Below are 27,408 nucleotides of genomic sequence, written 5' to 3' on the forward strand. Positions count from 1 at the left end.
CGTCAATGGGAAAATTTTGTCTAAGTCATGACATGATATTGAAAGGATAGACCATGGGAGTTGTACTCGACTATTTCCCAATACATCATTGGCTAAAATTGATCTGCATCTCAAAGATAATTTTCTTCAGTTCTTCAACAAGTTCTAACAGCGTTTCGTATTTTTTTTTCAGAAGTTACATTACTTTTTTATTCAAAATTGTTGGTTATTAAACTGTTTTTACGTATTTGTATGTTTTGTCAGTGGCTAAATGTTTGCTTCATCCTAAGCACTCACCTTTCAACAATACAAAATGTTTTTGCACGTTTGTTATTCAATTTAATAGCTTAATACGACACCACTTTTGCAACCAATTAATTTACCAAGTAGTACAACTGTACACCATTAAAAAAATCAATTTTAATGGCAGCCAATGAGGTAAAATCAGAGCCAAGAGCATATCAAACCTTCTACATAATCTTCCACAGTTCCAATGCAAGGTGCTTTCCTTTTTCTTGGACTTTTTGCAAGATTTTCAGCAAAAGACTAGACTATCAAAAAGGATTGTCAAGAGACTCTCATTCAAAGCAGAACTCTAACTCAAGACAGCGTGTTTGGTTGTTTCTTTTGGCAATCGTATAACTATTGAGAATTCTGATAAAACAACCATTGTGACCTATTTTTATTGTTGTTTGGGCCAGAATTTATGCTGTATAAGAGTTTGTGGCCACAACTGCTCGATGTGCAGATCTGAGGATTCTCTGGTTTGGGAATGGCAAGCGATACATGCACTTTGGAGTGAGAAGCTGCTACTACTAATCTTCAAATGGTTGCCTTCTTGGGTCTGTTTTTTCTTTTCTTTGTCTCATCTGGCTTGTTGTCTACAAGGACAAGAATACATGTTGTTTTCTATGTATATGGATTTTTTTCTGATAGAGTTTTAGATCTCTGCTTTTAATATGTAGACAAACAAAATTCTGATGAATAACAATAAAGTAAACATTTGTGGAGTAGTTAACGGAATAGAGGAATAAGAATGACGTTTGAACATATTCTATATTGACAAGTACTTCTGAACAGATTGTGTTTAACCTTGTAAAACTTCCATTGTGTTATACGTTTTTTACTGTTATTTGTAACTCATGCTGGGAGACATTTTCCACTTGGGGATTATAGCACGACAGATTTTGTTCAATTAAAGAGCATTATTATCTTTGTCAAGGCAGCATTCTTGCTGATCTCGTCAAGCTTGTTATTATCTGAGACGTTACAGATTTTAATCTCGAAAAGATAGAATCACTTCATTTTCCTTCAATAGAAATAAACTGGGGCTGGCATATTTGCTGAGTGGGTAACACGGCCGAGGGTTTGAATCGAAGATAGATGCCATTTTTATTGACTGTTTGATGGATTAACTGAGATCACTGAAACATCATTCACTGCATGGAAATGTACTCCATATCCATCGCTGTCAACGGCAGGAAATGAGTTGAGAGCATTTTCTTTTTGATTATGACATAGCCGTTAACGTCTGGGCGTGTGGACAGCAAAAGGTTTGTTAAACACACATTTAACTCAGAATAACAGTTTGAAACCAAGCCCTCCCCTTGACTGCATCTCCACCAATAGAGAATCCTAAAAGCCAGTGGATGTGATGGGGAGGGGTGGTGGGCTTCAGCCCACCCGCCCCTACGGCATGTGTGAGGCAGGGGGCTCCACACACAGCCAGCTTGGTGCCAAATGTGGTGTAAGCCCCCAAAAGAGGAGTATCAGTGCGCTTCTCCCGTTGGCAAGAAGCAGAGAGGGGTGTGCGAGGGTGCTATACATCGCAGTGAGAGAGTCACTTGCACAGAGGAGGAAGACGAAGAGGAGGAGGAGGAGAGAGGCAACTTCAGCGAGGCATCATCACGAGCGCCCACAGTCCAGGAGGAGAGCGCGCAGCAGTGAACAAGTGGGACCCTGCTTCCAGGCTTTTTTTTATTTTATTATTATTGTGATGAGAGGAAAGTTATCCAGAGTGGAAAACATGCATCTCTGACCAGATTTCCACCAAGTGTTGGGACATATTCACAGTGAGCGGATAATATCATCAGGGTTGGTGGGTGCGTGCGAGTCAGTAACTGGACCACAAGCTGTCCCGCTATTTTCCACACTGACACGGGAGGACAATTGCAATGACTGTGCTTTACCTCATCTTTTGCCTTATGGCTTCAGGTAAGCCTTCTTTTTTGGGTCTGTTTTTTTTTTTTGTCCGGGTGTTTGAGTGCGTCTTAACGCGCGTTCCGCTGCGCCAAACTCGGGAGTCCGTGCGGCGCTCCGTTCCGTGTGGGGCAATTTGTAATCCACTCCTAGGCAGTTTCTCGTTATCTGGGGATTTAAATGTGAAATGAGAGTGGTTGCATCTGTGGGTCCCACGCTTATGTGGCAGGGAGTGGGTTACAACGCTCTTTCCTTGGGATTCTTGGCAAGGCTTGTGAGGGTCGCCGCGCATGGATGCGGGGACATTCCATGAAAAGTTGAGCTGAAATCATGAGTATGCCCTAACTCATTGTTAACATTATAGTATTAGATTAGGCATTAAAAGAAAAAATCTGTTTTATAAATGATGTAAACATGATTTTAAGTTGAACTGCATTTTGAGCTCACGGGCATAATTTAATTCACTACATTGGTAGAGAGAGTGCATAGGATTTTACTGTATGTGTCACTAAAAATATTGATTTTTTTTGTTTGCTTTTTAAGCATCCAGCAGGTGGATGATGTTAACTAAAGACCCTGATAATTTTCCAAGGGAACCAGCTTTACTCTAAACTTTCTCGACTTTCAGGTCGTTGGCAGACTTTAAAAACTTGGATGTCCTGATGACAAAAATATCCTGTGGTAATCAACAGTAAAAGACTGACTTGATCCGAATGGTGCCAAAGCTGTTAATAAACCCCACACGTACAGCATACACCTACATATTCACACACTATGGAATAGTCTGATTTTTGACGTCTTGAAATTTTAAAAAAAGTACCAAAAAAAATCATAAGTCTGAGCTACAGATTTAACAAATGGTCTGGTTTACTTTGAAGCCATTTGTAGAGACCACCTCTGCAGCATTAGCCCCCCCTTCAGTCCACATGGTTTGGTCATTAGGGGGACTGGGAAGGCTTGAAAAGATGCCAGCAGACCTTTGCACTTTGACAGATGAGCAACAGCTGGATACGGAAGGAAAAGCTGTAGTCAGACAGTAGCATGCACCCCACACTCACCCCACACTCACCCCCAGCCCTTCCAAATCCAACACAAGCACGCACTCCCCAATCATGAAAATGGTAGCAGCTGCCCTAATTAGAGTGTAAGACACCTTGGAGCTGTTATTTTTTGGTTAAAGCCTCCATGCAAAGTCACTCTGCCTCTCAATTTTGTGGATCGCTCTATTAAGAACCTCCAGTATTTGTTTGCAGGATTGCACACAAACTCACGCACACACACTGAATGATCTAAATTCGTAAAGAAAGGAAAAATATTAACTCAAGACAGGATTTGTAATATTTTTTCCCATTCCAGATTTTTAAATCCAACTTCCTATGATCCATATGCCAATATTGTGATTTAATGTATTGAGACGCAGAACTCGCAGGTCACCATAAACTCCCAAACAACCAGTCATCTCAATTTCACACTACCAAACAATTGTGTCTTTAAATAACCTGATAACATATTAATTCAGAAGTGTTTCAAATTTTAAAGATCCAAAACATAAACTCCACACAGGAAAGCTAGAACAAAAATATTAACTCCCAACTTTGAAACTTTGATGCATTGCATTCTGGAACAAAGAATCCACTGTTCTGACATCAGATCGAACAAACTAAAACTATAATATATCCATAAGAATGTGAATTATGCCTATCACTATGTCGGTAAGCCAACTGCTGGTCACTATTAGTTATCATCAGCATTACCTCACCCTGTTTACTTACTACCTCTGTGATCAGTGGACAAATAATCCATACTAAATAAATGAAATGAATCTCCAAGTTTTGTATCTGTACACCATAATACAAAGTATTTTCATCCAGCCCCTATATATATTTGCTGCTTACTTGCTGCCCTCTGTCCTCCATAAAATAAATTTCAATGAAACACATTTCCACAGTATCAAACAGTGTGGTTTGAAGCAGAAAACAGATGATCCCACTCCAAGACAAATATTTTAAATGTAAGAGAGAAGGTGTAACTTAATGCTGATAGAATTTCAACTATTTATTTCCTTCCCCATTTTTCTTGCATGGCAATGTGACCATAACACAAGATGCTCACAGGGCGTATACAGTCTTTCTCCCTCAATTGCAATTTACTATGCTGGAAAGTCCCCGTTTGGTGCTTTAAGGCATAGCGCGGCACACTGCATCAGTATTCTGAGTAATCTTCAGCGTGCGCTTCTTTGGAACCTTTTTTTTTTCCTTCCCTTTAGGAAGCTTGTATCTCATCGGGCTGAGTTCAAAGGCTGAGTGTTGAGATTACATGTTGCTCCCGTTTCCTCTTTAAGTTGTGTCGCCCCACTCCATTGTGCAACACCATGGAGAGAAAAAAGAAGAAAAAAAGAAACATTTTTCTTTCCCAGAAGTATTTTGTCTTCATGCCATCTGATTGGTGAACATGCGACAACAGGTCTTGGGGACATGCAAGTGCATGGGCTTAATGAGCCCACACGCACCTATAGTAGAAGCCTTTAACAGGCATCAGTTCCCTTCATGCCTATTACTAGAGATTTGTCTCATCTTTGCGCAGCATAGACGTGTTTGTGGGGCCCCGTGACAGCCTGGCACCCAATAGGGTGGCTTTAAAAAAGTGCATATTTCATGAGCTATGCTTTGAATTATTGTGGAGGAAGTATGTGTGTGTGTGTGAGTGTGTGTGTGTCGTAGGTCATCGTGGGAAGAGAAGAGAGGGGAGTCTTGTTGCAGGCATAAGGCTTAGATGTGTCACCAGTGTCCTAATGATCGCACACGGTAGAAAACCATAGGGGAAAAGCGTCGGAGCATCGTTAACATTTTCCGCCTCATGTTGAACACATACTCGTCGTTCTTCTAAACATCAACCCACCAACACCACCCGCTACTCATTCTCATTTGATTTTTTTTTATGGCTCTTAGTAGTATAAAGTTTGTTGGCAGAAATTTCAGCCAGCCAGCTTTGGACACGAGTTGCATCGTGCCTATGCAGCAGAATCTGGATCCAGCTGACTCCTGGAGAGGAGTGTCTTGCATTATTTAAGAGACAAGAGTCATGGCTAAGATGCATTTTAGCTTACTTTGACTTCCTGTCTCTGTGTGTATTGGTTTTTACTCTTGCAAAGTTGTATTTAACATTATATTTCGATTATTCCCATTCGCTGAAGGGTGGAAAAAAATCAATTGAAGAACTCTGCCCATCTGTATACATTTACAGGATGGATGCCCATAGGCGTGAATCCCTATTAAACTGCACTTGAAAGGGAGCCCCAAAAAAATATGGAAACAGCAAGAACAACAAAGATGGACAATCACGCTCTGCATTTAAATGCAATGCAAAGCGGACTGGGAAGCCCTTTTTCAAATATCCATTTGAGCAGAGAATGCCTATTTTTTGGAAGCGAGGTTTCTTCAAAGCACTCTAATTTGCCCATATTTCCTCTAAAGACTTGATTTCATGCAAGCAGCACAAACAAACAAACAAACAAAGAGTAATGAATGACCAAGCTGTTAAACAATGGCCCACTTGCTTTCTCCTCATCCTGTAGACACGGTGCACATATTGCATTGTGATCCTTCATAAGCAGCCCCTACACGTGTGCGAAGGAGAAAAGAAACAATGGCACTTCATAATGTCGCTTGCCTCTAATCAGCTTTGCCATGCGGGTAAACACAGATAAAGAACTTGGCAGTACGTCCCTGTGCATTGTTATCAGCTGTTAGCAAATTAGCCGGTCGTGTTGGATGCCCTGACCCGACACAGGAAGCCAGGTAGCTAACTGTTGATGGCGCTTGTCCTCTCCACCCCAACTGTCATCTTTTGTCTTTATTTTCTCCTTGTGCACATCCTCACCTTGTCTCCCTCTGGGCCAGTCAGCGCATCCGGGGAGGAAATGACAAAGAAACGGGACAATGGGAGGGGAGCCGTGTCAGCTTCCTGCCTTTGCCTGGAGACATCTTCCCCGGCGACTCCACCTCGGGCTGACTCGTCAGCATGCGACACAAACTTGTTTACTCTTTCATTCTCCTTCGCAAACACCGTAATGGAAAGAAGAGAGGGGGGAGGACTGAGAATTAACTTTTCGTGCATGTCGTTAAAACAGCACCTCGAGGGATAAAGTCACGTTTATACAGTAGAAGATATTTTGAGAAGTTATGTGCTTTTACCTCCCCTTACTCCACACAAGCATTCCACACACTGTCACTTCCTGATCCAAGAGATCTACACTTCAAGATACAATACAACAATAATATACTAAAAGATTTGTTTTTATCATTCCATCAGACAAGACAAGAATGTCATAACTCCAGCAAGCCAGAACATTGAAATGTATCTCGTGCAACACTGCAATATATGTTACCATGTGTTCGATAACCTTGTAGCAAACATATCCCAGCTGTAGGAGGATTACTGTATGGAGGAAATGAAACTTAAGTAGAAATATCTCTGCCATGTTGTTGTCTAGCAAAAACAAATGGAATTCTCAGAAAGGAGATGATCTGACATATTCTATAGGATGCTCTGGGCTGATGACTTACGCTCCTTCTTAACAAATGACTCACTATGAACTCACCAACGCATGTACGCATGTAGTCACTAGGGTCAAGGATACACAATGTGATGATAAGTTGACATGAGTGTGAGGGATCTTCAGGGCTTTGTGCCCTTTCCGGAATGATTAGTCAATGTCCAATTGTCTAATTAATGATTCTCTGAAACAAATATATGTCATCTTTACAAACTATCCATACGGAGAAAACGGTTCCTCATGTCATTTGTATTGTTTATCAAAGTAACATCAACATTTTTATCAACTTTCCCCCCAAAAACTCGGTATGTTGGCAGTTTTTTTTCGTTTATATAGGGGATCGTGACATCAAATTTCAAGAGTTGTTTGATGCTGAAGCACATGAGATTGTTTTAGAAAGTTATCAGTACAAGCAGAAGCTAGCCCATTGCAAATAAAGTTGGACTGTTTCAGAGCAAAATACACTAAAGTAAAATCTGATTGTGAGGTTCACACATGGCAATCCAATCTTGTTGTATAAAGATTTTGGATTGTTTTTCTTGTATTTCTGAGAAAAAAAGCTGGATAAAGTCTCTTGTGGTTATAGTTCTTTTCCAGCACTGCTGATTTTTTTTTTTTATCTTCGCCGCGGGAGGTTCAAGAAAGATGGCAGCCAATTTGCTATCAACTGAGGGATGTCAATCAAAGCGTATCGATCTGGCTTTTAACTGTGACTCCCCCAATGGCAAAATATGTTAATGTTATTGAGCTGTGGAGAAACACGAGAATTGACGCATGTGGGTGGTGGGTGAAGCTGGAGGAGCAAAAGGTGCGTCTCTCTTTCTCTCCCTTTTCTGTTTGTTTGGCCACAAAAAGTAATGTGAAAACCGCCATTGGCTCAGCGTGAAACAGAGGTGGGGGTGGCAGACAAAAAGAATGAGAAGGGGTCAAAAGGGATTTACCGCCAGGAGCTGAACATTTCAGGTAATGGATATGCTTGAATTTGTGAAAAGCAAACCTGCTGCTTTTCTTTCATTTTGGCGTGGCAGTGGTGAAAGAAAACAACAAGGATGTAACTTACCACATGCTCAGATGAGGATTAATGGAAAGTTGATATTCCAGCACCTGTGGGCCAAACATTAGTTCTCAGGTGTCCTGTTAGACATAGATGGGCGAAACATCCTTGGCTCCACATATATGTGTGTTAGAGATGCGTATTCATGTCGTGGGAGGTTTCTTCTGCCACATTCAAGGAAAGCTACCGCAAGGAGGCCAGTAACAATCGGATAAGTGCCTGCCAAGCTGGCTGAGGTGAACTTAACACCCCTGGTGGAATGAAGCAACCCAAACCATTGTTCCAGCACATTGCACCCGTCTGACTGAGGCATCCTACTTCGGCGCTGATCCCAGGGGGGGCTGGAAAGAGGAACGAAGCAGAGAAGGAGAGGGACTGATTGTTCCCTGCTCAGACTATCCACAGATGGGGCTATGGCACATGATGTTTGCTTTATAAAATCCCAGACGTGTTCGATGAATGCACTGGAGGATAGGAGAGAAACCAAAGCCAGTGAAGAACAGCACAGGGATAGAGAAAATGCTGGACCGAGAGTTGCTTTAGGACTACAAAGTATAGTGCCAATATAGTGCCCGATAGAAAACAATGCATAAAATGAAAAGATAGTTGGGCGGGAGTGGTCAAGATGGCTACTATTTCCAAGCAGGGACTTAGAGAATGGAACATAATGATGAAGGGGGGGGGGGGGGGGTGAGTAAGTGTGGAAAGAATGAGATACAGGGCTGCATCCATCATGGGCTTGGCTGCAAGAGCCATTTGTACCTATTGTTCTACATAATTTGTTTTCTCTGAAGCTGCAAAGGGAGGGGCAAAGGGGAGAGACCGGGCTACGGCAGCCATTTATTTTTTGCACTAATTACAAAAGCAAGACAGCATAATTAGACGCATTGCTAAATAAAACAATAGGCAGCAAAAGGAAATTCGCAAAGGGAGATTTAGGTAGGAGTTGCTGTGATAGGCAAAAAAAATCATCTGTATTTTATACATTCAAGTGATCACGTTAAAAGAAGCTTAAATAGGACAGAGATGGGATAGAGGGAGAAAAGAGGGGAGCGGGCAATGAAAAAGATAAGATGGAAAAGCTCTTTTCTTACATTGCTCTTTGAGGTGCATGATGCCCAAGTATTGTGCTTAATGCACCCACAGAACATGGGAAAAAGGTCGGTGTTTTAAAAGAGTGGGAGAAAATTTAAAGAACATGGAGAGCTCGGCATTGCTTCTTTGCATCAAAGCGGTGTGGCTCAGACAAAATGTTTGTCGTGGCTTGTTTGGACCAGTCCAACCAGCCCAATATTTGGTGGGGCCCTATCATAACAAACTATTAAAGAAATCCAAACTCTGGGAATTATAACTCATTGGGTGCCAAATGATAACCACCAGCCTTCCAAGTGAAGGTGGATGGGAAATGTATTGATGTCAAAAAAGCATAAATAGGTTAAGCATATTAAGCTCAGCTTGTCAGTGGTCTTTTTGGACTGTGATGCGTGGAAAAATAAATAAGCCTCTAATGAAGGTCCTCAATCAGCAGCCAGTTAAACAGCTGGCCAAGAGATTGAGGGGTAGCGAAGCCTGATTGTTGGCTTATTCAAAGTGCTGGAAGGAGGCTCTTGATGCGTCACACTTTACATGAACTATTCACTGCACCGCAGACCTCAGCCTTTCTTTTTCTAAAGACCTCTTTTGATACACAACAGTAACTCCAGCCAGCTCGCTGATTGTGTCAGGCAGTCCTTTAAAAGGCAATTTTGACCGGGGGGCCTTTGTCTAACTCCCCAAAGGAGGGGCACAATGTATCCATTGTGCTCTTCAAATGGGTTTAAAGGTTTATGTAGTAGTGATCAGGCATCTGATGTTTTGTTTAAAAAAAAAAGAAGTATAAACAGTGTACATCTCAGAAGTAGACTGGATAGGTTTTTTTGTGTGCTGGTGCCAAGAGAAATCAATGGGCCATTTCAACCTATTACAGCCATGACTGTTGTGGTAATGGTGTGGAAATGGGTAGCGGTCATGTGGATCTTTTATAACTCCAGGCTTGGATCACAAGTGAGGTTCAATTCATTCCCTCTTGAATCGAGGCAGGGGAAAAAAAATGTTCTCAAGAGATTTGAAAAGACTCACATGATGATTGGTGGAGAACACGGCGTGTTTTGTAAGATTTGAAGGAAAATGGATGAAAATGCCATTTTGCCAAAGGACAGACATTCTATGACACTGAGGTGAAGTTTTCCATTGCAAATAATGATTCCCTTTTGCAGCCTTTGCCTCTTTGATCCCAGGTAATATTTTAACAAGTAGTGGGTTCATGGAATACCCACTGCGCTTGCCTGTGTATTCACAAAAACGTGCGAGAGACTATTTGGGAGTGTGCGTGTGTGTATTTTTACACCAATTAATGAATTGCTTTGTATGCTTGCTGAGGTGACAGTGGCTTGTCTCTGGTGGGCTCCGTCTCCGCCACCCAACACATACACAAACACACACATTTGCGTACCTAGCCCTGGGCCCGCTCATACAATTAATGAAAGCAGTCTCATTAGTGCTTGTGCTTGTATATGCAAGAGGACTCTGGACCATTGTGAGAGCACCTAATCAGGGGACCGCTCAAAGGCTGAGGGCCCCAATGCACCAATGATAAAGTTCACATTTAAAAGGAAGCCAACGAGACCGCCGTTTAATTGGAAGAGAGGGAAATTCCAAAAAGGGTTCCTTCATACTGGGAGGTCACTGGAATTCAGCTTTTCCAACTCTCTCTCCACATCCACACACACACACACACACACATACCTTCCCTCTGCCTGACTCTACATAATCCCTTCTAGTATTTCCATCTCATTTCAACATTATCGCTAAAACAGAGATCTTTGAGTTGCCAGTAGTGGAAAGAAGAAATGAAAGGCTTGGAGAAGGAATGCAAATGGGTCGCTGAGGAGTGCTTTAATGAGAATCAGTTTGCCATTTTCTCAGGTCAAATGCGGAAACAGCTGGCAAATAGATGGAGTGAGAAAGAGAGAGTCGAAGCGAAATGAAGCTGTTCAACAAAGTGATGGGAGTTGTGCTGCTTGCTTGATCTTTTGGGCTCTAACTTGTGTCCCATAGCACTTAACACTCCCCGAGCCATCTCTCCTGGCGGTTAATTAGAATCCAATAAGGTTGCCTCCTGTCGGTCATTGTTCCTCCAGCGTGTTTACCCTTTACAGAGGCTCCATTCGCTGCTTAATCTGCCGAGAAGCTGAATGTCAATAGGTTAGGCCGAGACTCCAGAGCCCAGAGAGGGCGGGAGATCGCCATTGAGCAAAGGGGGAAGGAGAAAGGATCAGGGGTTGGAGAAAAGGGGTCATTTCTTTGCTCCTTTCTATATTCCCCCCACCATCACATTATTGTTGTTGTCCCCCCCACATCCCTCCTTCTCCTCTACCTCCGCTGTTTTTTCCACACTTCTAATCCGTCCTCTTGATTGTTCTAAGCTGCTTTCAGGCAGCCCCTGGGATGCTGGGCTGGGCAGTTGGAGACTGTTTTAATTAAGATTGAGGCGAGGACTCCCCTAAGGAGGTTGTTTTTAGTGCAGGATGGACAGGGTAACGTGAGTGAAGATAAAGTGTATAGAGCTCAAATCAGAAAATGGGAAACAGACAAAAGGCACACAATTTACTCACACAAGCCGGCAGCTGCCAAAGCGTTCAAGAGGCTAAGCCAAATTGGATATATATTTTTTTTCCACCTGTAATCAAGCAGCCACAACGTGTATGGATTGATCTTAACTTCCTGTGATTCGTACCTTACCCCGGGAGGGTTAAATTGGATCAGTGTTAGCCAGCAGCCAAAGTGAGGGACTTAGTTTTACACTCTGGAGCTAATGATCAATCATCCAGTCATTCGTAAGTATGACAAGGCCCCAATTAGAGGTGTCTCAAAGTAGGAATTTTAGAGAGATTCGAAAAAAGGTGTTGAAAGACATGCTAAAGGTTCTTGGAAAAGATCGGATATTCGCCCATTTTCTAAAATGCTCCTTCCAGTTAGACTTGTGGGGAGCTAGAATAGATCCAGCATAAGTTTAAAAAAAAAAGACCTGAGGCTTGCCACGGCATTTCACATTCACAATCACCAAGCAAGACCCGAACTGATGCAACCTGAACTATTATTGACGAGAGCCAGACAGGACAGTCAAGTTTGCAGACTGACAATGTCATGTATTTTGTAATAAAATACTTTATGAGGACATAGTATGCATGGATGAATACAATTGTAATGACACCGCAAAATTATGGTGAAAACAAGCTTGAAATAATGTACAGAACGAGGGTTTGCCTGTTGTTTGGATGTAGCCTGAGTAAAGATGCGTGCTCAATGTTTGTTGTATAACTCATTTAGGCACATCTGTCTTGACTACGAGGCAAACTTTAAACCAGAGAGCACAATGAAGTGTTTAAGTCAATCAAACCAGTAGACTTAAGAACAACGGGTGGCGAGGTGCGAAAAAGGGCAAGCTGAGGTCGAGAGACCAACCCTTGGCATTCTCTGTCGTCACACATCCCGACACACAGCCACCATATGTCCAACATTCCGTAATCAATGAGGCAACCAGCCAATGTGACAAAGACCCATTCACCCATTCCTCTTGACGCTGACGAACTGTGCAATCCTATGGTATGTTTGGGAACAAAATGTGGCAACACCCACTAGTACAAAAGTAGAAGAATGTCTGGAGCGAAGTATTCGACAAAACAAAAAACTGATATAAATGAAAATCTTAAAAAGCTGTCTTCGTCATTCCAGGCAACACCAAATATGTTAGCTGCTTGCCTTCTCGTGTCTTACTATATTTAGACTACACAATATAGTGGTGGTAAGTGATCACTTTGATTAACTTTTTGAGCATAAAGTGCAATCGGAGAATGCAAAGGAAGAAATTACATTTGTATTGAAAAGCACAAAGAAAACTTGCTGTCCTTTTATGGTATATTTTTGCAAGTTTGGATCATCTTTTGGGTGTCAACACAACAAAATAGTTAGTTTTTTTGGTTCCAAACAAACAAAATTGCTGCAAGTGTAAGAGGAATGCATCAATAGTAATTAGTTTTTTTTATAAGCAATGCAGGGTGAAAAACAATATCACGATTTTGCCCTCAGCATGTTATCGGCTCCCCCGTTCCCCCTAGAGTCCCCCGGTTCACTGTGCCTCAGTCATTCACAAGGCTCTTAATAAGGCCACCACTAAATGCCAGAGAAGATATGCCGGAATGAAAGATCTTTTTCCTTTACTCCAGCTTTGAGGACTAGTTTTCTGGTGTCGTGGGGGGAGGGTAAAAATGCAGCTTTAAAGAGCAGTGCTACATTTTAAACGAAACAATAAACCCATCCGCTTATGAAATAATATTTTCTGCGTCCCACATCCTTTTCTCTGCCAGCTCAGGGGACTTTTGGCAGACATGAAAGCTGAGCAAAAGGTAGCGGAGGAGGCCCGTGCCAAAAGATAAAGTGTGCCGAGCTCCACTGGGAGTGATGCATCACACAGATAGTTCATTCTTTCACTGTAGTCATTAATATCCAGCGCAAAAAAAAGGTCAAACCTGACTCGAAGCCGTCCAGTATATCACAGTTACATTTATACATCAAACCCTGCTGTGATGTCTCATCAGCTCGGTCACACAGGAGAGACCCACACGGCACATTATCAAAGATTGATGGGCTGTCCTAGTTAACGACAGGAGGGAGTGCTATGAGGACGTGTGGGATTTGCTTAGGAACTTTTGCATAGTCAGAGATGTTGACTGTGCATCACACACGTTGACGTCTTCGCAGCGCAAACATCATTAGCGCAGCGGGCTCTTGCTCCGCTACGCTGCCCTCCTTCCCACACAACCTCTCGACCCGACCTCGAGATAAGCAGAGGAACTTGCAAATGCAGTGCTCTGAGGTCAGGGCGCTCAAACCAAAAGGCTGCCGGCAGATGCAGAGGCTTCAGCATGCAACTCCTCCAATCAGTCACTTCTCCCCATTTTTCACATGTACCCAGATGAGCTCACTTCCTTTTTTTAATACACATTTCTTTTATGCATCGACCACTCCTGGTCCACACGCATGCTGCCTTAATAAAATGTTGATTAATTAGCTCATTCATTAATCATTTATTCATTAATCACAGCCTGATTTTTCTCAGGGAAGCAGCACAATTGGAAAAAGCCTGACTTCACATTTCATTCTAATTACACTCCCTCACTAATCAACGCTTAAGAAATGGAATTTCCGGAAATTACTTTTTCTCCTTCCTTTCTTTTACTCAATACAAAGCAGAGTTATTGAGGCCAGCAGGTAACAGACTGCCAAGCCTCCTGCCTCTCTCGTCTCCTGGCAGTACGCGCATTTGTGGGTTAAAAGGATATTTCCACTTACAAGAAATCAAATGAACAAAATGAGCATTTGATTTAAATTAAAAACTTTTCTTCCTGGCAAAAGTTGACAGGCAGGGGGGGGGGGCGTAGGAAAATTAGGTCACATGCCACCTTTTCATTTGCAACCACATCAACTCAACACACCTCCATTGTACTACTGTTTGACAATTTCTCATAACCCTGACGTTTGATGGATGAGAAAATATTAAAGATGAATTAAAGTAACCTCCTCTGTATATGTACTTTGGTACCTGGAGATGATGTATCACAATCAGAATAAAAAATAGCACCGATTCTCCATTGGGGTTGTTCAAACTGTGCCATGGAAATCCAGAAAAACTGTACTGTGTGTGTATGTGAGTATGTGCAAAGGTGGTTTTGTAAGAATGTTGAGGCAGCAAGATTGTGAATCTTCCATGGTATTGTTGCCAGTTGTTGCATGGCTCTCATGGGGGTAGAAAGTAATTTGTTTAATCGCTAGAAGGAATTTTCTATGGACAGAGCAAAAACATTGTTAATGTGCGGAGTGCATGAAAAGGAAAAAATGAAGTGGAATATTAAAACTGGCTTAATTAGAAGTGGTCTTTGAGCTTGTGTGTATCCGTTGCTAGCCGAGGCCAAAATACAACACATCTGCTCTCTCTGTGAAGAGCCTCTTGTTGGATGCTGACAAAAAAGGGAGAATTATGCATCAAATTAAAAGAGAGCACCGGTGAGATGACAGCAAGCCGGGCATTAACCTCTAAGCTTTAAAAAGCACACACATTAAGCAACACTAATCAGGCTCTCATTGAGCAAGCTGTGTTCTATGTTCAAAAACACATAAAAGCATGACATTTGCTTCAATGAGCTGCTTTGAATTAGCTTGTCACCCTTTCCTTATCACATCGGCTAAAATTATTGACATGAACAAGTACATGGATGGCCTTTCCACACAGTGACATGTTATAGTACTTCTAATATTACAACCCTCATTAAAAAAAAAATAATAAAAGTGGGGGTGAAGTATTAATTATGAAACGCACTACTTCCTACCCTATCTTGAAGAGCCAAAGGGGTCTCCATTGGGCTCAATTAGGGAGAGTAGGCCACAAATCCCCAGACTAAATTAATTGACACCCTAGGGGCATTTGGTCCAGAGACCCGGTACAGAAACATCCTTTTGTTTTCATTTCACAGCCTTTTAGAAAAAGCAAGAGATGGGGGCAATTGTATTATTATCTCCTTGTATTTATGGATTTTTAATCAATTTTAATGGAACATTTATTTGCTCGCTTTATTTGTCACCAGGCTATTCTAACACTTGAATGTTTTTTTAAATTTTTTTAACTTGTGCTTTCCAGTAAGTTAGATTTAGTATAAATATTCCATCTCATCTGTCAAACTGGGAGGAATTGAAATCAGGGCTGTGAGAAAAGTGATGGAGCAAATTAAAGGGACAGAAAAGGGGTTGGGTCTATGACTCAGATCCAGCCTGCAGCTATCTCACAGTAAAAACACCAAAAGGGTGGTAAGCAGGAGCCAAACGACAAGAACGGCTCAATCAACATCTTGTCAACACTGCTGGCTGATGTGTACAGACAATTTCATAGCAGCACTGACTCCCTGCGCTTTTCCCCTCCTCTTCATATGCCTTTTTATTTTCTGTTTTCCTGCCAGCCAAGCCAGTCACTTGCTATCCCGTCTGCATAGAGTCGGCAGCTTTCTAGCTCATGGCATTGGTGTGCAAAGGCTACGTGCGTGTGCTCATGTTTGTGCGTGTTGGCGTTCAAAAGCAATGCGAGAATCATACTCCGCCAGATGCCTCAGCCCTGCCCACCAGCCAGCCTGAAGATAGAGGACTGTCACAGTTAGTGTGAGGAGACAGTGGAAGAAGGAGTGTATTTACAGAAGCACACTGTCGGCGCTGCAGCACAGCAACTGTGAGCTGAACCATTCATATTTGCTCCAGCGCTGACTGTGTCACATCAGCAGTCTTGGTCTCATCCCCCCACCCCTCCTTTGCCTTCTCCTGCATTTTTTTAACCATCTTCATCCAACCACTGAATGCATAGCACTCTATTATAGCAGGTACTCTGGGAGCCACTGATGCAAGTCACATCACTTCTGCTTGCCAGCTCAATACTATTACATGACAACAATGTAGTAAATATGAGGAAGTTGTTCTATGGGGTTCTAGGATGACACCAGTGGGGATATGATCCCGCATTCACAAACATGCAGGATAGAAAAATGTCATTATATCCATGTTTGACCTATAAAAGTAGTGACAAACCTTGTCCTCTTTTTCCAGATATTATTGCGTATAGACTTTTAGAAGGTTGAAAACCTGACATGTTCATTATACTGGAGTCATGATTTAAATTTCTGTCCTTAAATATGCCTAGAAAGCACGCAAGTAAGAATACACTGGAATTTTCAAACTATAAACCTTTACCTGTCCCCCTTGTGCGTTACAGTGCATGGAAGCCTATATTTGAATTCTTACAGCCTAAAAAAAACAGCTTCATGGACTTATTCGAAGCCATTTCTAAAAAGAACCGATAGTAAGTCAACTCAAAAGGTTTCACATTTGCATTTTTAAAGCAAACAAAATATTTAGTCAGGGCAACATCAACAACGGCCCATGTTTGGCTTTGAGTACATCTACTTTCCAGCCAAATACAGAGCACATACAAACATTAGCAGACAAGCAAACATTCCCCCTCATTTATAGAGGAAAGCAGAAAAAAAAAACCAAACATGCAAAGTTTAAATAAAAGCAGAACATGAAAACGCCAACATTCAAAGCTCAGATCTGCGAGGCATGCAGTGTGTGCATACCACTACATAAGTCACGGGTATAACAGCCAAATGTATACTCACACACATTTCAGGCCATTCAAACACCCCAAACCAGGCCAAAAAAATATAACTCAGCCAACACCATGAAATTAAAACCATCATGAAAAAGTAGCTGGACTGTATTCAGAAAAAAAAATCATGAAGATTTCAAGATGCCAAAAATACCTTTACAACAGCATAAGCAGAAGGCTATGAACAAGAGAAAAGTGTGGGATGAAAAAATCTATCAGCAACAGCCTAACCCGGAGAGGATTGTTCGTCTTCACAAGAGGTGGATTGAGGCTGGAATTGGTCCGTCGCGAGCCGCACCACTCACAAAGACTTGAATTATTTCAATCTATATGTAACGATTCGAATGATTTTTTTTGTATAATAAACGCAGTAGTACATCACTTATTTTCATAGCACACTTCTTTAAAATAGCAGGTCAAACATCCGTTTTTTTCCTCTACCGACATATTTCAAATCTCTTGTCTGTTGTCTCTTTTTGCGGCTGTTGTTCTGACATGCCAACATCGAATCGTGTGATGCTCGCACCAGGGATGCAGAGCACGAGCGAAGGGATAGAAGATGCAAGGAAAAAGGACAGGAGGAGAACGTGATGACAGCTGACACGAACGGCAAAACAGAGCCGTGTCAGAATGATGTCGGTGATTAATCCGCCCTCTCACGTATGCCCCTATGACTTGTGGTTTCTCATGAGTCTAGATGTGAGCGATAAAAGAGAAATGAGCAGAGGGGACTTTGATTTGGGCAGAATGCACTAGGTTAGAGTTTCAGGGAAGCAGCTAAGAGGAGAGGAAGAGGAGGAGGAGGAGAGGGAGAGGTTGGCGCTAGTTTAGATGAACGGGTTCATCGCTTAAAAGGGGTCTCGGATTGAGCCAAGATTTTCACAATGGAATAAAGGCCGGGAGGTTACGCGAGCAGGATTAAGCTCAGGCAAAACAGCTCTTAAAAAGCGGTTAGACTGCAATTTGGGCAGAAAAAAAATGCAGACTATGAGGAAAGGGAGAAAGAGCGGGTGAGTGGAAGCGCATCCAGAATGCATAAGGGAGAGAGAGAGAGATTTTTTTATACAGAGGTGCGAGGGGAAGAAAAAAAACAACTTCTGCAGCCAGATGCCTACAACACTCAAAGAAAACATACATGCTGGGCACCACAGTGCGGCCAGTTGGTGGGTGGTAACTCTTGTTGGGTTCTTTGAAGCCCTCAAGTTCTGTACAAGTCATGCTAATGAGCTTAGTATACACTCCAAACATCAGATGGGTGCCGGGTCCCCATGGGGGCATTCGGGTTGAATAAACTACCACACCATAACTTTTTTTTGTGTATGTGTAGTTTGTATACACATATACACAAGAGGAGGGAGACAAAAGAGTCAAAACAAAGGGATAATAATTCTATACAGAAAAATGGAGCTTGCATTTCCAGCCCGATTTAGAAGCCTTATCTCGACAAGGCACAATGGATGGCATTTGGGGAGAGGGGTTGTTTATTCCAAGCTTGACACTTTTTTTTTGCCAATTGCCTTGTTTTGTGGGGAGTTGTGTGTGGTTGTGTATAAGTGTGTAAGTGTGTGTTTGTCTTTATTTTTCTCCATTTCCCTTCTCTCAGGAGTCTATTATGGGAACCTCACAGAAGCTGGGTGTAGGACTTTGCTTCTATGGTTTAGAGGGGGAAAAGGAAAAGAATTTTAATACCGCCTTTTCTGGACTATAAGTCTTTTTTTTTTTTAAAGTTCGGCTGGGCCAGCAGCTTATGTGTTTTATTTTATTTATTTGTTTAACTCTGACCAACAATAGCTCATGTTTTGTTTTTTAGGCTATAGTTATCCAGAAAATTGGGAATATTTTACATTAACAATTGTTTATTTGTCTGTTATTAGCTATTTTACTCATGTTTGGTCTTGATTTCTGTTTTTTTTTTTAAATCTGCCCCCCTTAAAATTTGACTATACTACAGTCCGAGTTATATACACAATTTGGCTAGTCTTACTTATACTTGTGTGATTTGTAGTTTGGAAAATACGGTATAGATGTATATTATTTATGACATTTGTTTCTGCATTGATCAAATCATCCAAGCAAACTTCTGTAAAATTAAATTAAATTCAGTGGCGGTGATAGTTATGATTCAAATGGACTGATCTTCTACCATCAGTGGCGACGAGTGCGGCCATGTTCCATTGGCTATAATGGATGAAATATAAATAACTCTTAGAGAGAATTTGATTAGAAACAGTGACATTGTTTTGCCTTTATATTGCAATGGTGTAAGAGATAATGAATCTTCAGGGTGAGGGAGTAGATCCATTGTGCTCTGTATGTTGGATTCTTATTATGGCTAAAGGTCATCCTCAGTGCCATTATCACACTCAGTCTTTGGCTTCATATCTGTTACACACACACACACACACACACACACACACACACACACACACACACACACACACACACACACACACACACACATGCAGGCACATACAGGCAGATTCAGTCTAAATCTCCTAGGGCAGATGTCCGGTGGCGAACGGATCACGGCTGACATCTGTCCATCTTTTCCTGATCCGGCCTGATGTGATCGTTCGTACCCCTATCAATTCACATAAAAGAGGGCAAGCGACAGCAGTGGAAAAGCTCTTTAACAGGTTGTGTTCAAACCAAATAGCCCATTTTGAATTTTACCATGTAACACAACCAAGAAACTGGCAACCTTTTTCATGAATTTACCAAGGTTTGGCCCTCAATCATTATAACCACACCCATGTACACTTTTACCATTGACCACACAGTGTCAACAGGAAAATGACACAAATTTAGCACCCTCTGCATCCTTTTCTTCATTCATTCATTTTCCGAAAGGCTTATCCTCACAAGGGTCGCAGGGCCTTCTGCATCCAGAAGGATGAAATGATATTCCAAATAAAAAACAAATCCAGATTAACTCTTGTTTAACCTTGATAATGCATTTCGAAAAAAAAGTCCCTACATATGGGAAGAGTAAAGTACATCGTCAATTGGTAGCGATGAGAAAATGTTCATCGAAATGTGAAAAGCTTGAAAGGGAACATCAATCTAACTTCTGCATTACAGCTAATCCATAACGTGGTAATGTAGAGAATACATGAATGTGTTAATGAATAGATTTAAGGGAAAAGGAGGAAAACAAATCAAATCCAGTGCAGTGATACGAGTATTTAAGATTCCAATTGATGTTATCAGCATTTTCATTTCTGTTTGATTTAATTTCAGCATTTAGCAAAGCTCCTCGTGGTAAGACCGTTGAAAAGTGTGTTTGTGGACCGTGTGCGTTCAGACTGCCTCCACCATTCTCTTTGTGTGCCTGTGTTCCTCCCTCGCTCCCCATCAGGAACGTATTCATGTAATTAAGCTGCTAATACACCGTCAAAGAATTGTCTAATTCGGCAACAAGGAATTAAAGGAATCTGGCATGAGTCATTAGACAGTCGAGATGTTCTGTAGAGCCTTTTCAATAAGGGATCTTGAGAGCTGTGAATCACTCGCTATGGCACACGGTCGTCACTCTATTTTTGTATGGCTCCATACGAAGAGTTAATTGCTAAATGTAAGCATACAAAATTGTGCGTGGGTGTCGTATAGACTAACTGTTCGCGGCATGTAATCCACTTAAACAATCAGCCAATGAAGTAAATTATTATCCATTGAAAACAGTTGCATGCATTGGGCAACATACCCATCTTTTTCTCTTTTTGCACCCTCGTCTTTGCCAAAAAGCAAATTCCTTTGCCGTGAGAGGATTATGAAACCACTTATTACTGAAATAATGCAGAAATGTCAGACAAGCAAGAGTTTAAAGTTCTATTTTTGAAGAAAAATGTCGATCCTCGCTTGCAATCTAATGGCCTGAGTTCTGCAACAACACAATGCTACACTCAAATTGAGCTCTTTTGATCCACACACTTGCAGCCTACCTGCCGCTCAAAAGGCTATTCCAACACAGAAACAACATACCTGTGTTTCAATTAGACATTAGTTCCATTTTGGGTAAACTATTACTTTGCATGCTTTGGTAAAAATGTCACCAATCAAGAAGTTTATTGGTTCACCAAATTCTGCAAAGAAACACAGCACCTTGCCTCCAAAGCACTCCAATTGATTGTCAAGGATGGGGAGTTATAGAACGGTAATGTGGTGAGCATCAAAGCTGATCATTCAATGTTATTGATGATACAATAATGTATTTTGCAGTTGACTAACCATTGTGGAATACTAGCTTGTTGTCATAGGATTACATAAAAGTTCAATCTACTGTTAAAGCCACTACAATTCAGTCTACTGTTAACTGTGCGTGTGACCTCATTTCACCACGAGTATTATATACAAAATACAAAGAAAAGTTGCTTTAAATTACATTTGTGTCCTAACCATTTCATTGCTGTCATTCAACAATTCTACCAGGTTCATCCCAACATAATCATGTACAGGAATACAATTAAAAGAGGGACTTTGTACATTGAAGGAAACTAAAATCTGATCTGATCCAGATTGGCTATCCTGGTTAAAACTGCTTTTTGAAACTTTTGCTCACAGGAATGCAAAAACCAAAATGCTCCACTTTAATTATGCTGCTGGGTGGCAGAAATAGTGGGAGGGAGAGGGTGAAGTATGGGGTTTGGTCTTTATGCCCTCCCTGAGATGAAGGGGATAATTGAGTGCGGAATAAACACTGCCAACAAGCACCCCTATTCAAACTCAAAAAGGAGAATGGCGCACGGAAGAGGAGGAAAGCTAGGAAAAAAAAGAGGGGGAGAGCGAAAGCAAAAAATCCCACCGCCCTCATTTGGGGATGTGAGAGGGGGGCTGCTATTGAAAAGCTATTAAACTTGCATTTAGCAGGATTGATTGAGAATGAAGAGGCCTATTAAAAGAGAGGGAGAAGAGGACAATAGCGTGTCTCTGGTTGCCGTATGTTGCCCTCCTTTCAGCAGCTTTCTTTACTGGTGATGGTGTCTGTTAGGGGGGGGTAACCTTGTCTGTTTAAGCGGTCCAAGCAAGAGAGGCAGTTCAGAAAGGGTGGGGTGGGGGTTTGAGGGGAGACTTTGCCTAGCCTGAATAGAGCCCTCTTTATCTCGCTGAGTCCCCGTTCCCTTCCATTCTCCATTGAGCAACAATGAAAGAGAGAAGGAGAATGAGGTTTCTTTTTCTTTTTTTTTTTAAAGTCTCCCGAGTCACACAGAGAGCCCACTTAGATAACCAACCGTCTCTTTCCTTGCCTACGAATTAGTTACCTCTGGATAGCTGCCATCTTTTCCTTGCCCATATCAGCTTTTCAATACTGAATCTTTCTCATGGTGCCACAAACATTTGGAAAGCAGTCTTTGCTTGTCGTGTCTACGTACGCGTGTGCAAAGCAGCCAAGCGATTCCATTGAGAGAGAGAGCGCTACACTTAAACACAGCAACACAACCACGGCAGGTGTCTCTGTTGAATTTGAAGCGCCTCAAACAAAACCGTTCCCCAGGGACTGCAGTGCTATTTTAATTGTTTTACATTTATTTTCATTAAAAGTACACCAAAACAGTGGTGGATCCTCATCCCACAAACTTAAGCAAACAAGCATATGGAAAAGGGTTAAATAAGTTATAACGTACAGCGGAATTTTCTTGGAAACTATATTTAAAAGGGTGGGCGATATTAAATGTTCGCAATCACCCTCACTCTCCGCAGGGCTGCTTTCTCTTTCCTAAACCTACACACCTGCTACCATTCATTTGATGTAGAGCGTTTGTATGTGATTTGCCCTGAAAATGTCAATTCTTGTCATATTCACTATTCTCCTTCTGTCCTTGCAGCCGCTACCCGAGCAGCCTACTTTTCCCAGCAGCCTCAGGACCAGGTGGTGGTGTCTGGGCAATCCGTGACTCTACCATGTGTCATTGTGGGCTACCGGGGGATGGTGCAGTGGACCAAAGATGGACTGGCTTTGGGTGGAGAAAGAGACCTTCCAGGTATGATCCTTTACTATGTTTACTGTAACCGAGTGAAATCAGATTTTCAAGGTGTAGTTGTAAACTAGTGTGGCTGTAATCCAGTAAGGCACAATTTGACAACTACAATAATTTCACATACTACACACAGGCAGAGTGAAGTTCCAGATGTCATATCATTGCCTCTGGTACTACTCACTTTTTTAATACTTTACCACTGACGTCGTATATGAAATGCTAATAATTCTCAAAATAATAAAATTCTAAAATTCATGTTTCCACCAACATAGTACTTCCGTTTGGAGGAATTAGGACTTTGCATAATTGAGACCACACTAATACTGAAATGACCAAAGAACAGCGCTTAAATAATACGCAATCTAAAAGGCAATAAAGCACAATTTTATCAATCGAGCCTCAATACTCATCTTGTGCCTATTTAATTGGAAACAAAAGGAATTCAGATTTAACACTGCCTTGCTTAAGCGATCATTTGAACAAAGTGTAGAAGTACATTTTCTTGTGCCGAGTTTACTTTGTGTTTGTTTTCTTCAGATCAATGGCAGGTCCCATTAGAAACCAAGCCTCTCTTTCTTAACCATTTAGTTTTTACAAGATTGAATGGCGAAAGGTCAGCGACTGCTGCGCGCACGTAACATGATTTGCTGTTTAGCTTTTTAAGGGTTTTGTAGGGAGGCAGATAATCAATCAGCTTTTCACACTGACATTTGATGGTGGAAAGAATGCCTCTTGGCCCCAGGGGCTCTGCCACCATCTTTATTGTGTCTGTGTTTCAAGGACAGCTTCCTCATGCGTTTCATTTTACACCTCATGCTGCTCCACCCACACACACACACACACACACAATGACTCAATCCTACCGAGGAGCTGCCTGCGTTCATTTGTGACTTAAAGAGCTTTGCCACATTTCTTAGTGCTTTGTCCAAATGGGCTCTGTAGTTGTGTCATTACGTGTTTATTGTTGCTTGTGGCTGACTGTTCTGTGCGCTGGCTTCACGCAGGCTGGACACGCTATTCCTTAATGGGCGACCCGCTATCAGGCGAGCACAGCTTGCTGATCGATTCGGCAGAACTGGTGGATGACGCCGTGTACGAGTGTCAGGCGACACAGGCGGGCCTCCGCTCTCACCGTGCCAAGCTTACTGTACAAGGTAAAATATGCAGCAAAGGCTGCCAAGTCGTGGGAGCAATCCCAATACATCATAAAGCACAAGTAGAAAGTCAACCATCATGAAAACACAAGTCATACACAGTGGCTAATCATCCCACCCAACAGTAGGCAGACAAATGAAAACAATATTACATTGTATTCAATGCCATGACCTCTTTAAGGCTTTACAATTAATATAATGATTTCTTATCACCACTTTACAATAACCCCTTCAGTGATAAATCTCATTTCTTGATGGAAATGAAAAGCTGGGGGCATAATTCTACTATGGCTTAGCCAAGAGAGTCAGATGGATGGGGTGGGGGGAAGCAAACACTTTCAAGACGCTGGACGTCTGGGCTAATGTGATTGCAGGAATCACAAATGACTGGAGTTGTCGCTTGAAAGTCAAGGTCTGCATAGTTAGCACATTTTACGGAAGACCGCAACATTTGTCAACTGCAAAGCTGTTTTTACATTAACGCGATGCGAGTGATCCACTTCTTCACGCGGACATTAAGGGGTGAGCAGTGAGGGGGGGGCATACATGATTGGGTGTGTGTAAAGGGGGGGGTGTACTGATGGGTCTTGTGGGAATGAGCAAACCACTGCTGGCATCTGGTGGCATTTGAAGGAAAGTCAACTCTCATAACTGCATATAAATTTGACCACAACATGCTCAAAAACAAAGGCAAGTCAGAGGAAACAATCTGACATGATATGATGGTGGGAAAAGCTTTAATAAGCCCATTTCCATTTGTAAGTCAGACTTGTACTGTCTCATACTAGTAAAATATTTTTTAAATTGCCTTTTGATTGATGTTGTCAATTAATTGTCTGTTTAAAATTTATGTTCTTGTCACGGTAACTGAAAGGGGAGCCACAAACGTTTGAGCATGTTGTAATGGCTTTCTTTATATACTAACATGATACTATTAATCAGGCTGTGGGAACCTTTTTGACAAAGAGAGCCACAAATAATTGATATTTTCCAATGTTACTCCTTGTGAGCCATACGACGGATTTATAAGTCAAAATACATATGTAGACAAATGCCTTATCTTCATTTTTTTTGTAATTTCACCACTTTTAAAGTGGAAAAAATGAATATTTTTCTAAAATATTCTTATGCTGTTGCTAATCAATGAGAGGATGATGCATTCCATAAGTCTACTGCAAAAAAATTAAGATTAAAGCAGTTCTAGATGTAAAATTTCAGTTCCGTCATCAGCAGTTTCCATATTTTAGCACACAGATTAGTAAAGAGCCAGATGCACTCATCAAAAGAGCCACATGTGGCTCCTGAGCCATATGTTTCCTACCCCTGCTATAAACCAACCTTTTTTTATTATTTTTTTTACAAACATGATTATTTTGGGTCTGAGTTTTTTTTCACTCCAAATCTGCAATTTTCCTCTTCACCAGAAACAACTGGATAATGTGTTGTCAATGTGAAGTGGCCACAGGTTGCAGTGTCCCAACACATGACACAGGTTCTTAAATTTATAGTCTGGCTCACAATGTATTGTGCAAACATGACTTTTGTTGATGGACAAATGCGGTACTTTAAATGCATAAATGAGAATGAGTCTCCATGTGTGCATCTTTCGAGTCAAAATAAGTGCTTGAGAAAGGAGGGCATCGTTTGCACCCTGCGCATGTGTATTTGCGTGCAGTTGCCTGCAAGCCAAAGCAATCCAGAGCCAACGTCTGGAGTGCAGTCAGGGGAATCGGCATGGAAATTAAAATCACCTAGCACTCGGATTCCATTAGTGTACATGCGGCAGCAACGGAAGGACCTCTGACAATTCAGAAACACACAGTGAAATTGGTTCGGTGGAGGGGGCGAGAAAGGCCAACGCTAACCCCACGTTTACGCTGTACTTTCTTGGTCCAAGAAATGGGCCCCCTCATCAGGGGTGGCACGCTTGGATTGCCAGTGCTATTTGGGAAACCATGCAAATAAATGAACAAATAAGCAATTCAGTCCAAACATCGCCTAGAAACGGCGGAAGCCACTGAAACAACGATAGATAATGCTAGTCCGTTCAAAGGAGAAGAGAAATGTGAAGTATGTTATTTTCTCCTCTGATGATTATCATTTGAGGGCTGCTCATCAGTGATATTGTTTTTAACAGACATCATCATAAGAGCGTGCTTGTTTGCTTCTTCTAATGTCAACATTTGAGACAATTTACACAAACTCGAGTTCTTTTTAAAAATAATAATGTTCCACATTTACTATGGTGCCTATCTAAAACAATAGTTGCTTTTTTTGTTCTTTGCCTCATTTTGCCTAGCAATAAACAGTCCATACAGTTCAAATGGATTAAATGGATTGTCTATTGCTATCAAGTAATGCGTTAATAAATGCCTTTAAACGTTTAACCTTCCTGAAAGTACTGAAATTAATGCAACTTTGTCAATGTTGTCCAACATAACTGAAATTGGAAATTACACATCAATCATCCATACTTAAAATGACCCTTTAAGGTTACTTTCATACAAACTGTATTTCTTAATATTTTATGTTAAAACTCAACTTTAAAAAAATAAATACAGCCAGTGACTCTGTTGTACAAAATGAATGAATGACTAAAGACAGTTGGAAGTAACCCCAAGCCCTGGAACAGTGGTGAATATATTACACGTCCTATAGGGTCGCACATAATATTGCAGCTGCCTGTATGTCTATGTGGCTTTTTTTGTGAGCCCAGAGCTGCATTACTTTCATACTGAGCAATGTATTTGTCATTGTTTTCCAGTACCTCCTTCAGACCCCTTGGTGGAGGGAGGCCCCGTTGTGCGTCTTAAAGCCCGCACACCTCACAACCTCACTTGCAGATCGTACGGCGCCAAGCCTGCCGCAGAGATCACCTGGTACAGAGACGGTGAAGTTATGGAGACGGCCATTTACTCCAAGGTGCAGTACACACAAGCACTCACCATCATTTAATCTATAACACTCATTCCTGACATGACTATAATACTACTGAATCACAACCCAAAATTATTCAACAACATTTCTCTACATCTCTCCTCTCCTTAGTTTTCAGTCACCACCCCTTTTTCCAAAAGGTTTGTTCACCCTCTGCAGTCCCCCTCCCATTTTCCCATTTTCCCCTCACAACACCCCACTCAGCCCATTCCCCCTTATACTCCCACTAACCCTCTTCCTTCCCCTCCCTTCAGTTAATGCAGTGACACTACAGCATAACTGGAGCATGCCAAAGCTCAGACAGGCATGAG

General features: G+C 41.7%; 2 protein-coding genes across 4 annotated transcripts in view; one reads left to right on the forward strand and one right to left on the reverse strand.

Moving 5' to 3' along the window:
- st14 (ST14 transmembrane serine protease matriptase) overlaps nt 1–27,408 on the reverse strand; it is a 126,159-nt gene that overhangs the window by 73,762 nt on the left and 24,989 nt on the right. The window lies entirely within an intron of this gene.
- kirrel3l (kirre like nephrin family adhesion molecule 3, like) overlaps nt 1,696–27,408 on the forward strand; it is a 34,828-nt gene continuing 9,115 nt past the window's right edge. For both annotated transcript variants that reach the window (XM_077721579.1, XM_077721580.1), the window contains exons 1-4: nt 1,696–2,193; nt 22,854–23,009; nt 24,011–24,160; nt 26,925–27,082. In XM_077721579.1, coding sequence (XP_077577705.1) covers nt 2,154–2,193; nt 22,854–23,009; nt 24,011–24,160; nt 26,925–27,082 — 504 coding nt within the window. In that variant the 5' untranslated portion in view covers nt 1,696–2,153. The remainder of the gene's footprint in view (nt 2,194–22,853; nt 23,010–24,010; nt 24,161–26,924; nt 27,083–27,408) is intronic.

The sequence above is a fragment of the Stigmatopora nigra genome, chromosome 7, assembly GCF_051989575.1.
Source record: "Stigmatopora nigra isolate UIUO_SnigA chromosome 7, RoL_Snig_1.1, whole genome shotgun sequence".
Taxonomy (NCBI): domain Eukaryota; kingdom Metazoa; phylum Chordata; class Actinopteri; order Syngnathiformes; family Syngnathidae; genus Stigmatopora; species Stigmatopora nigra.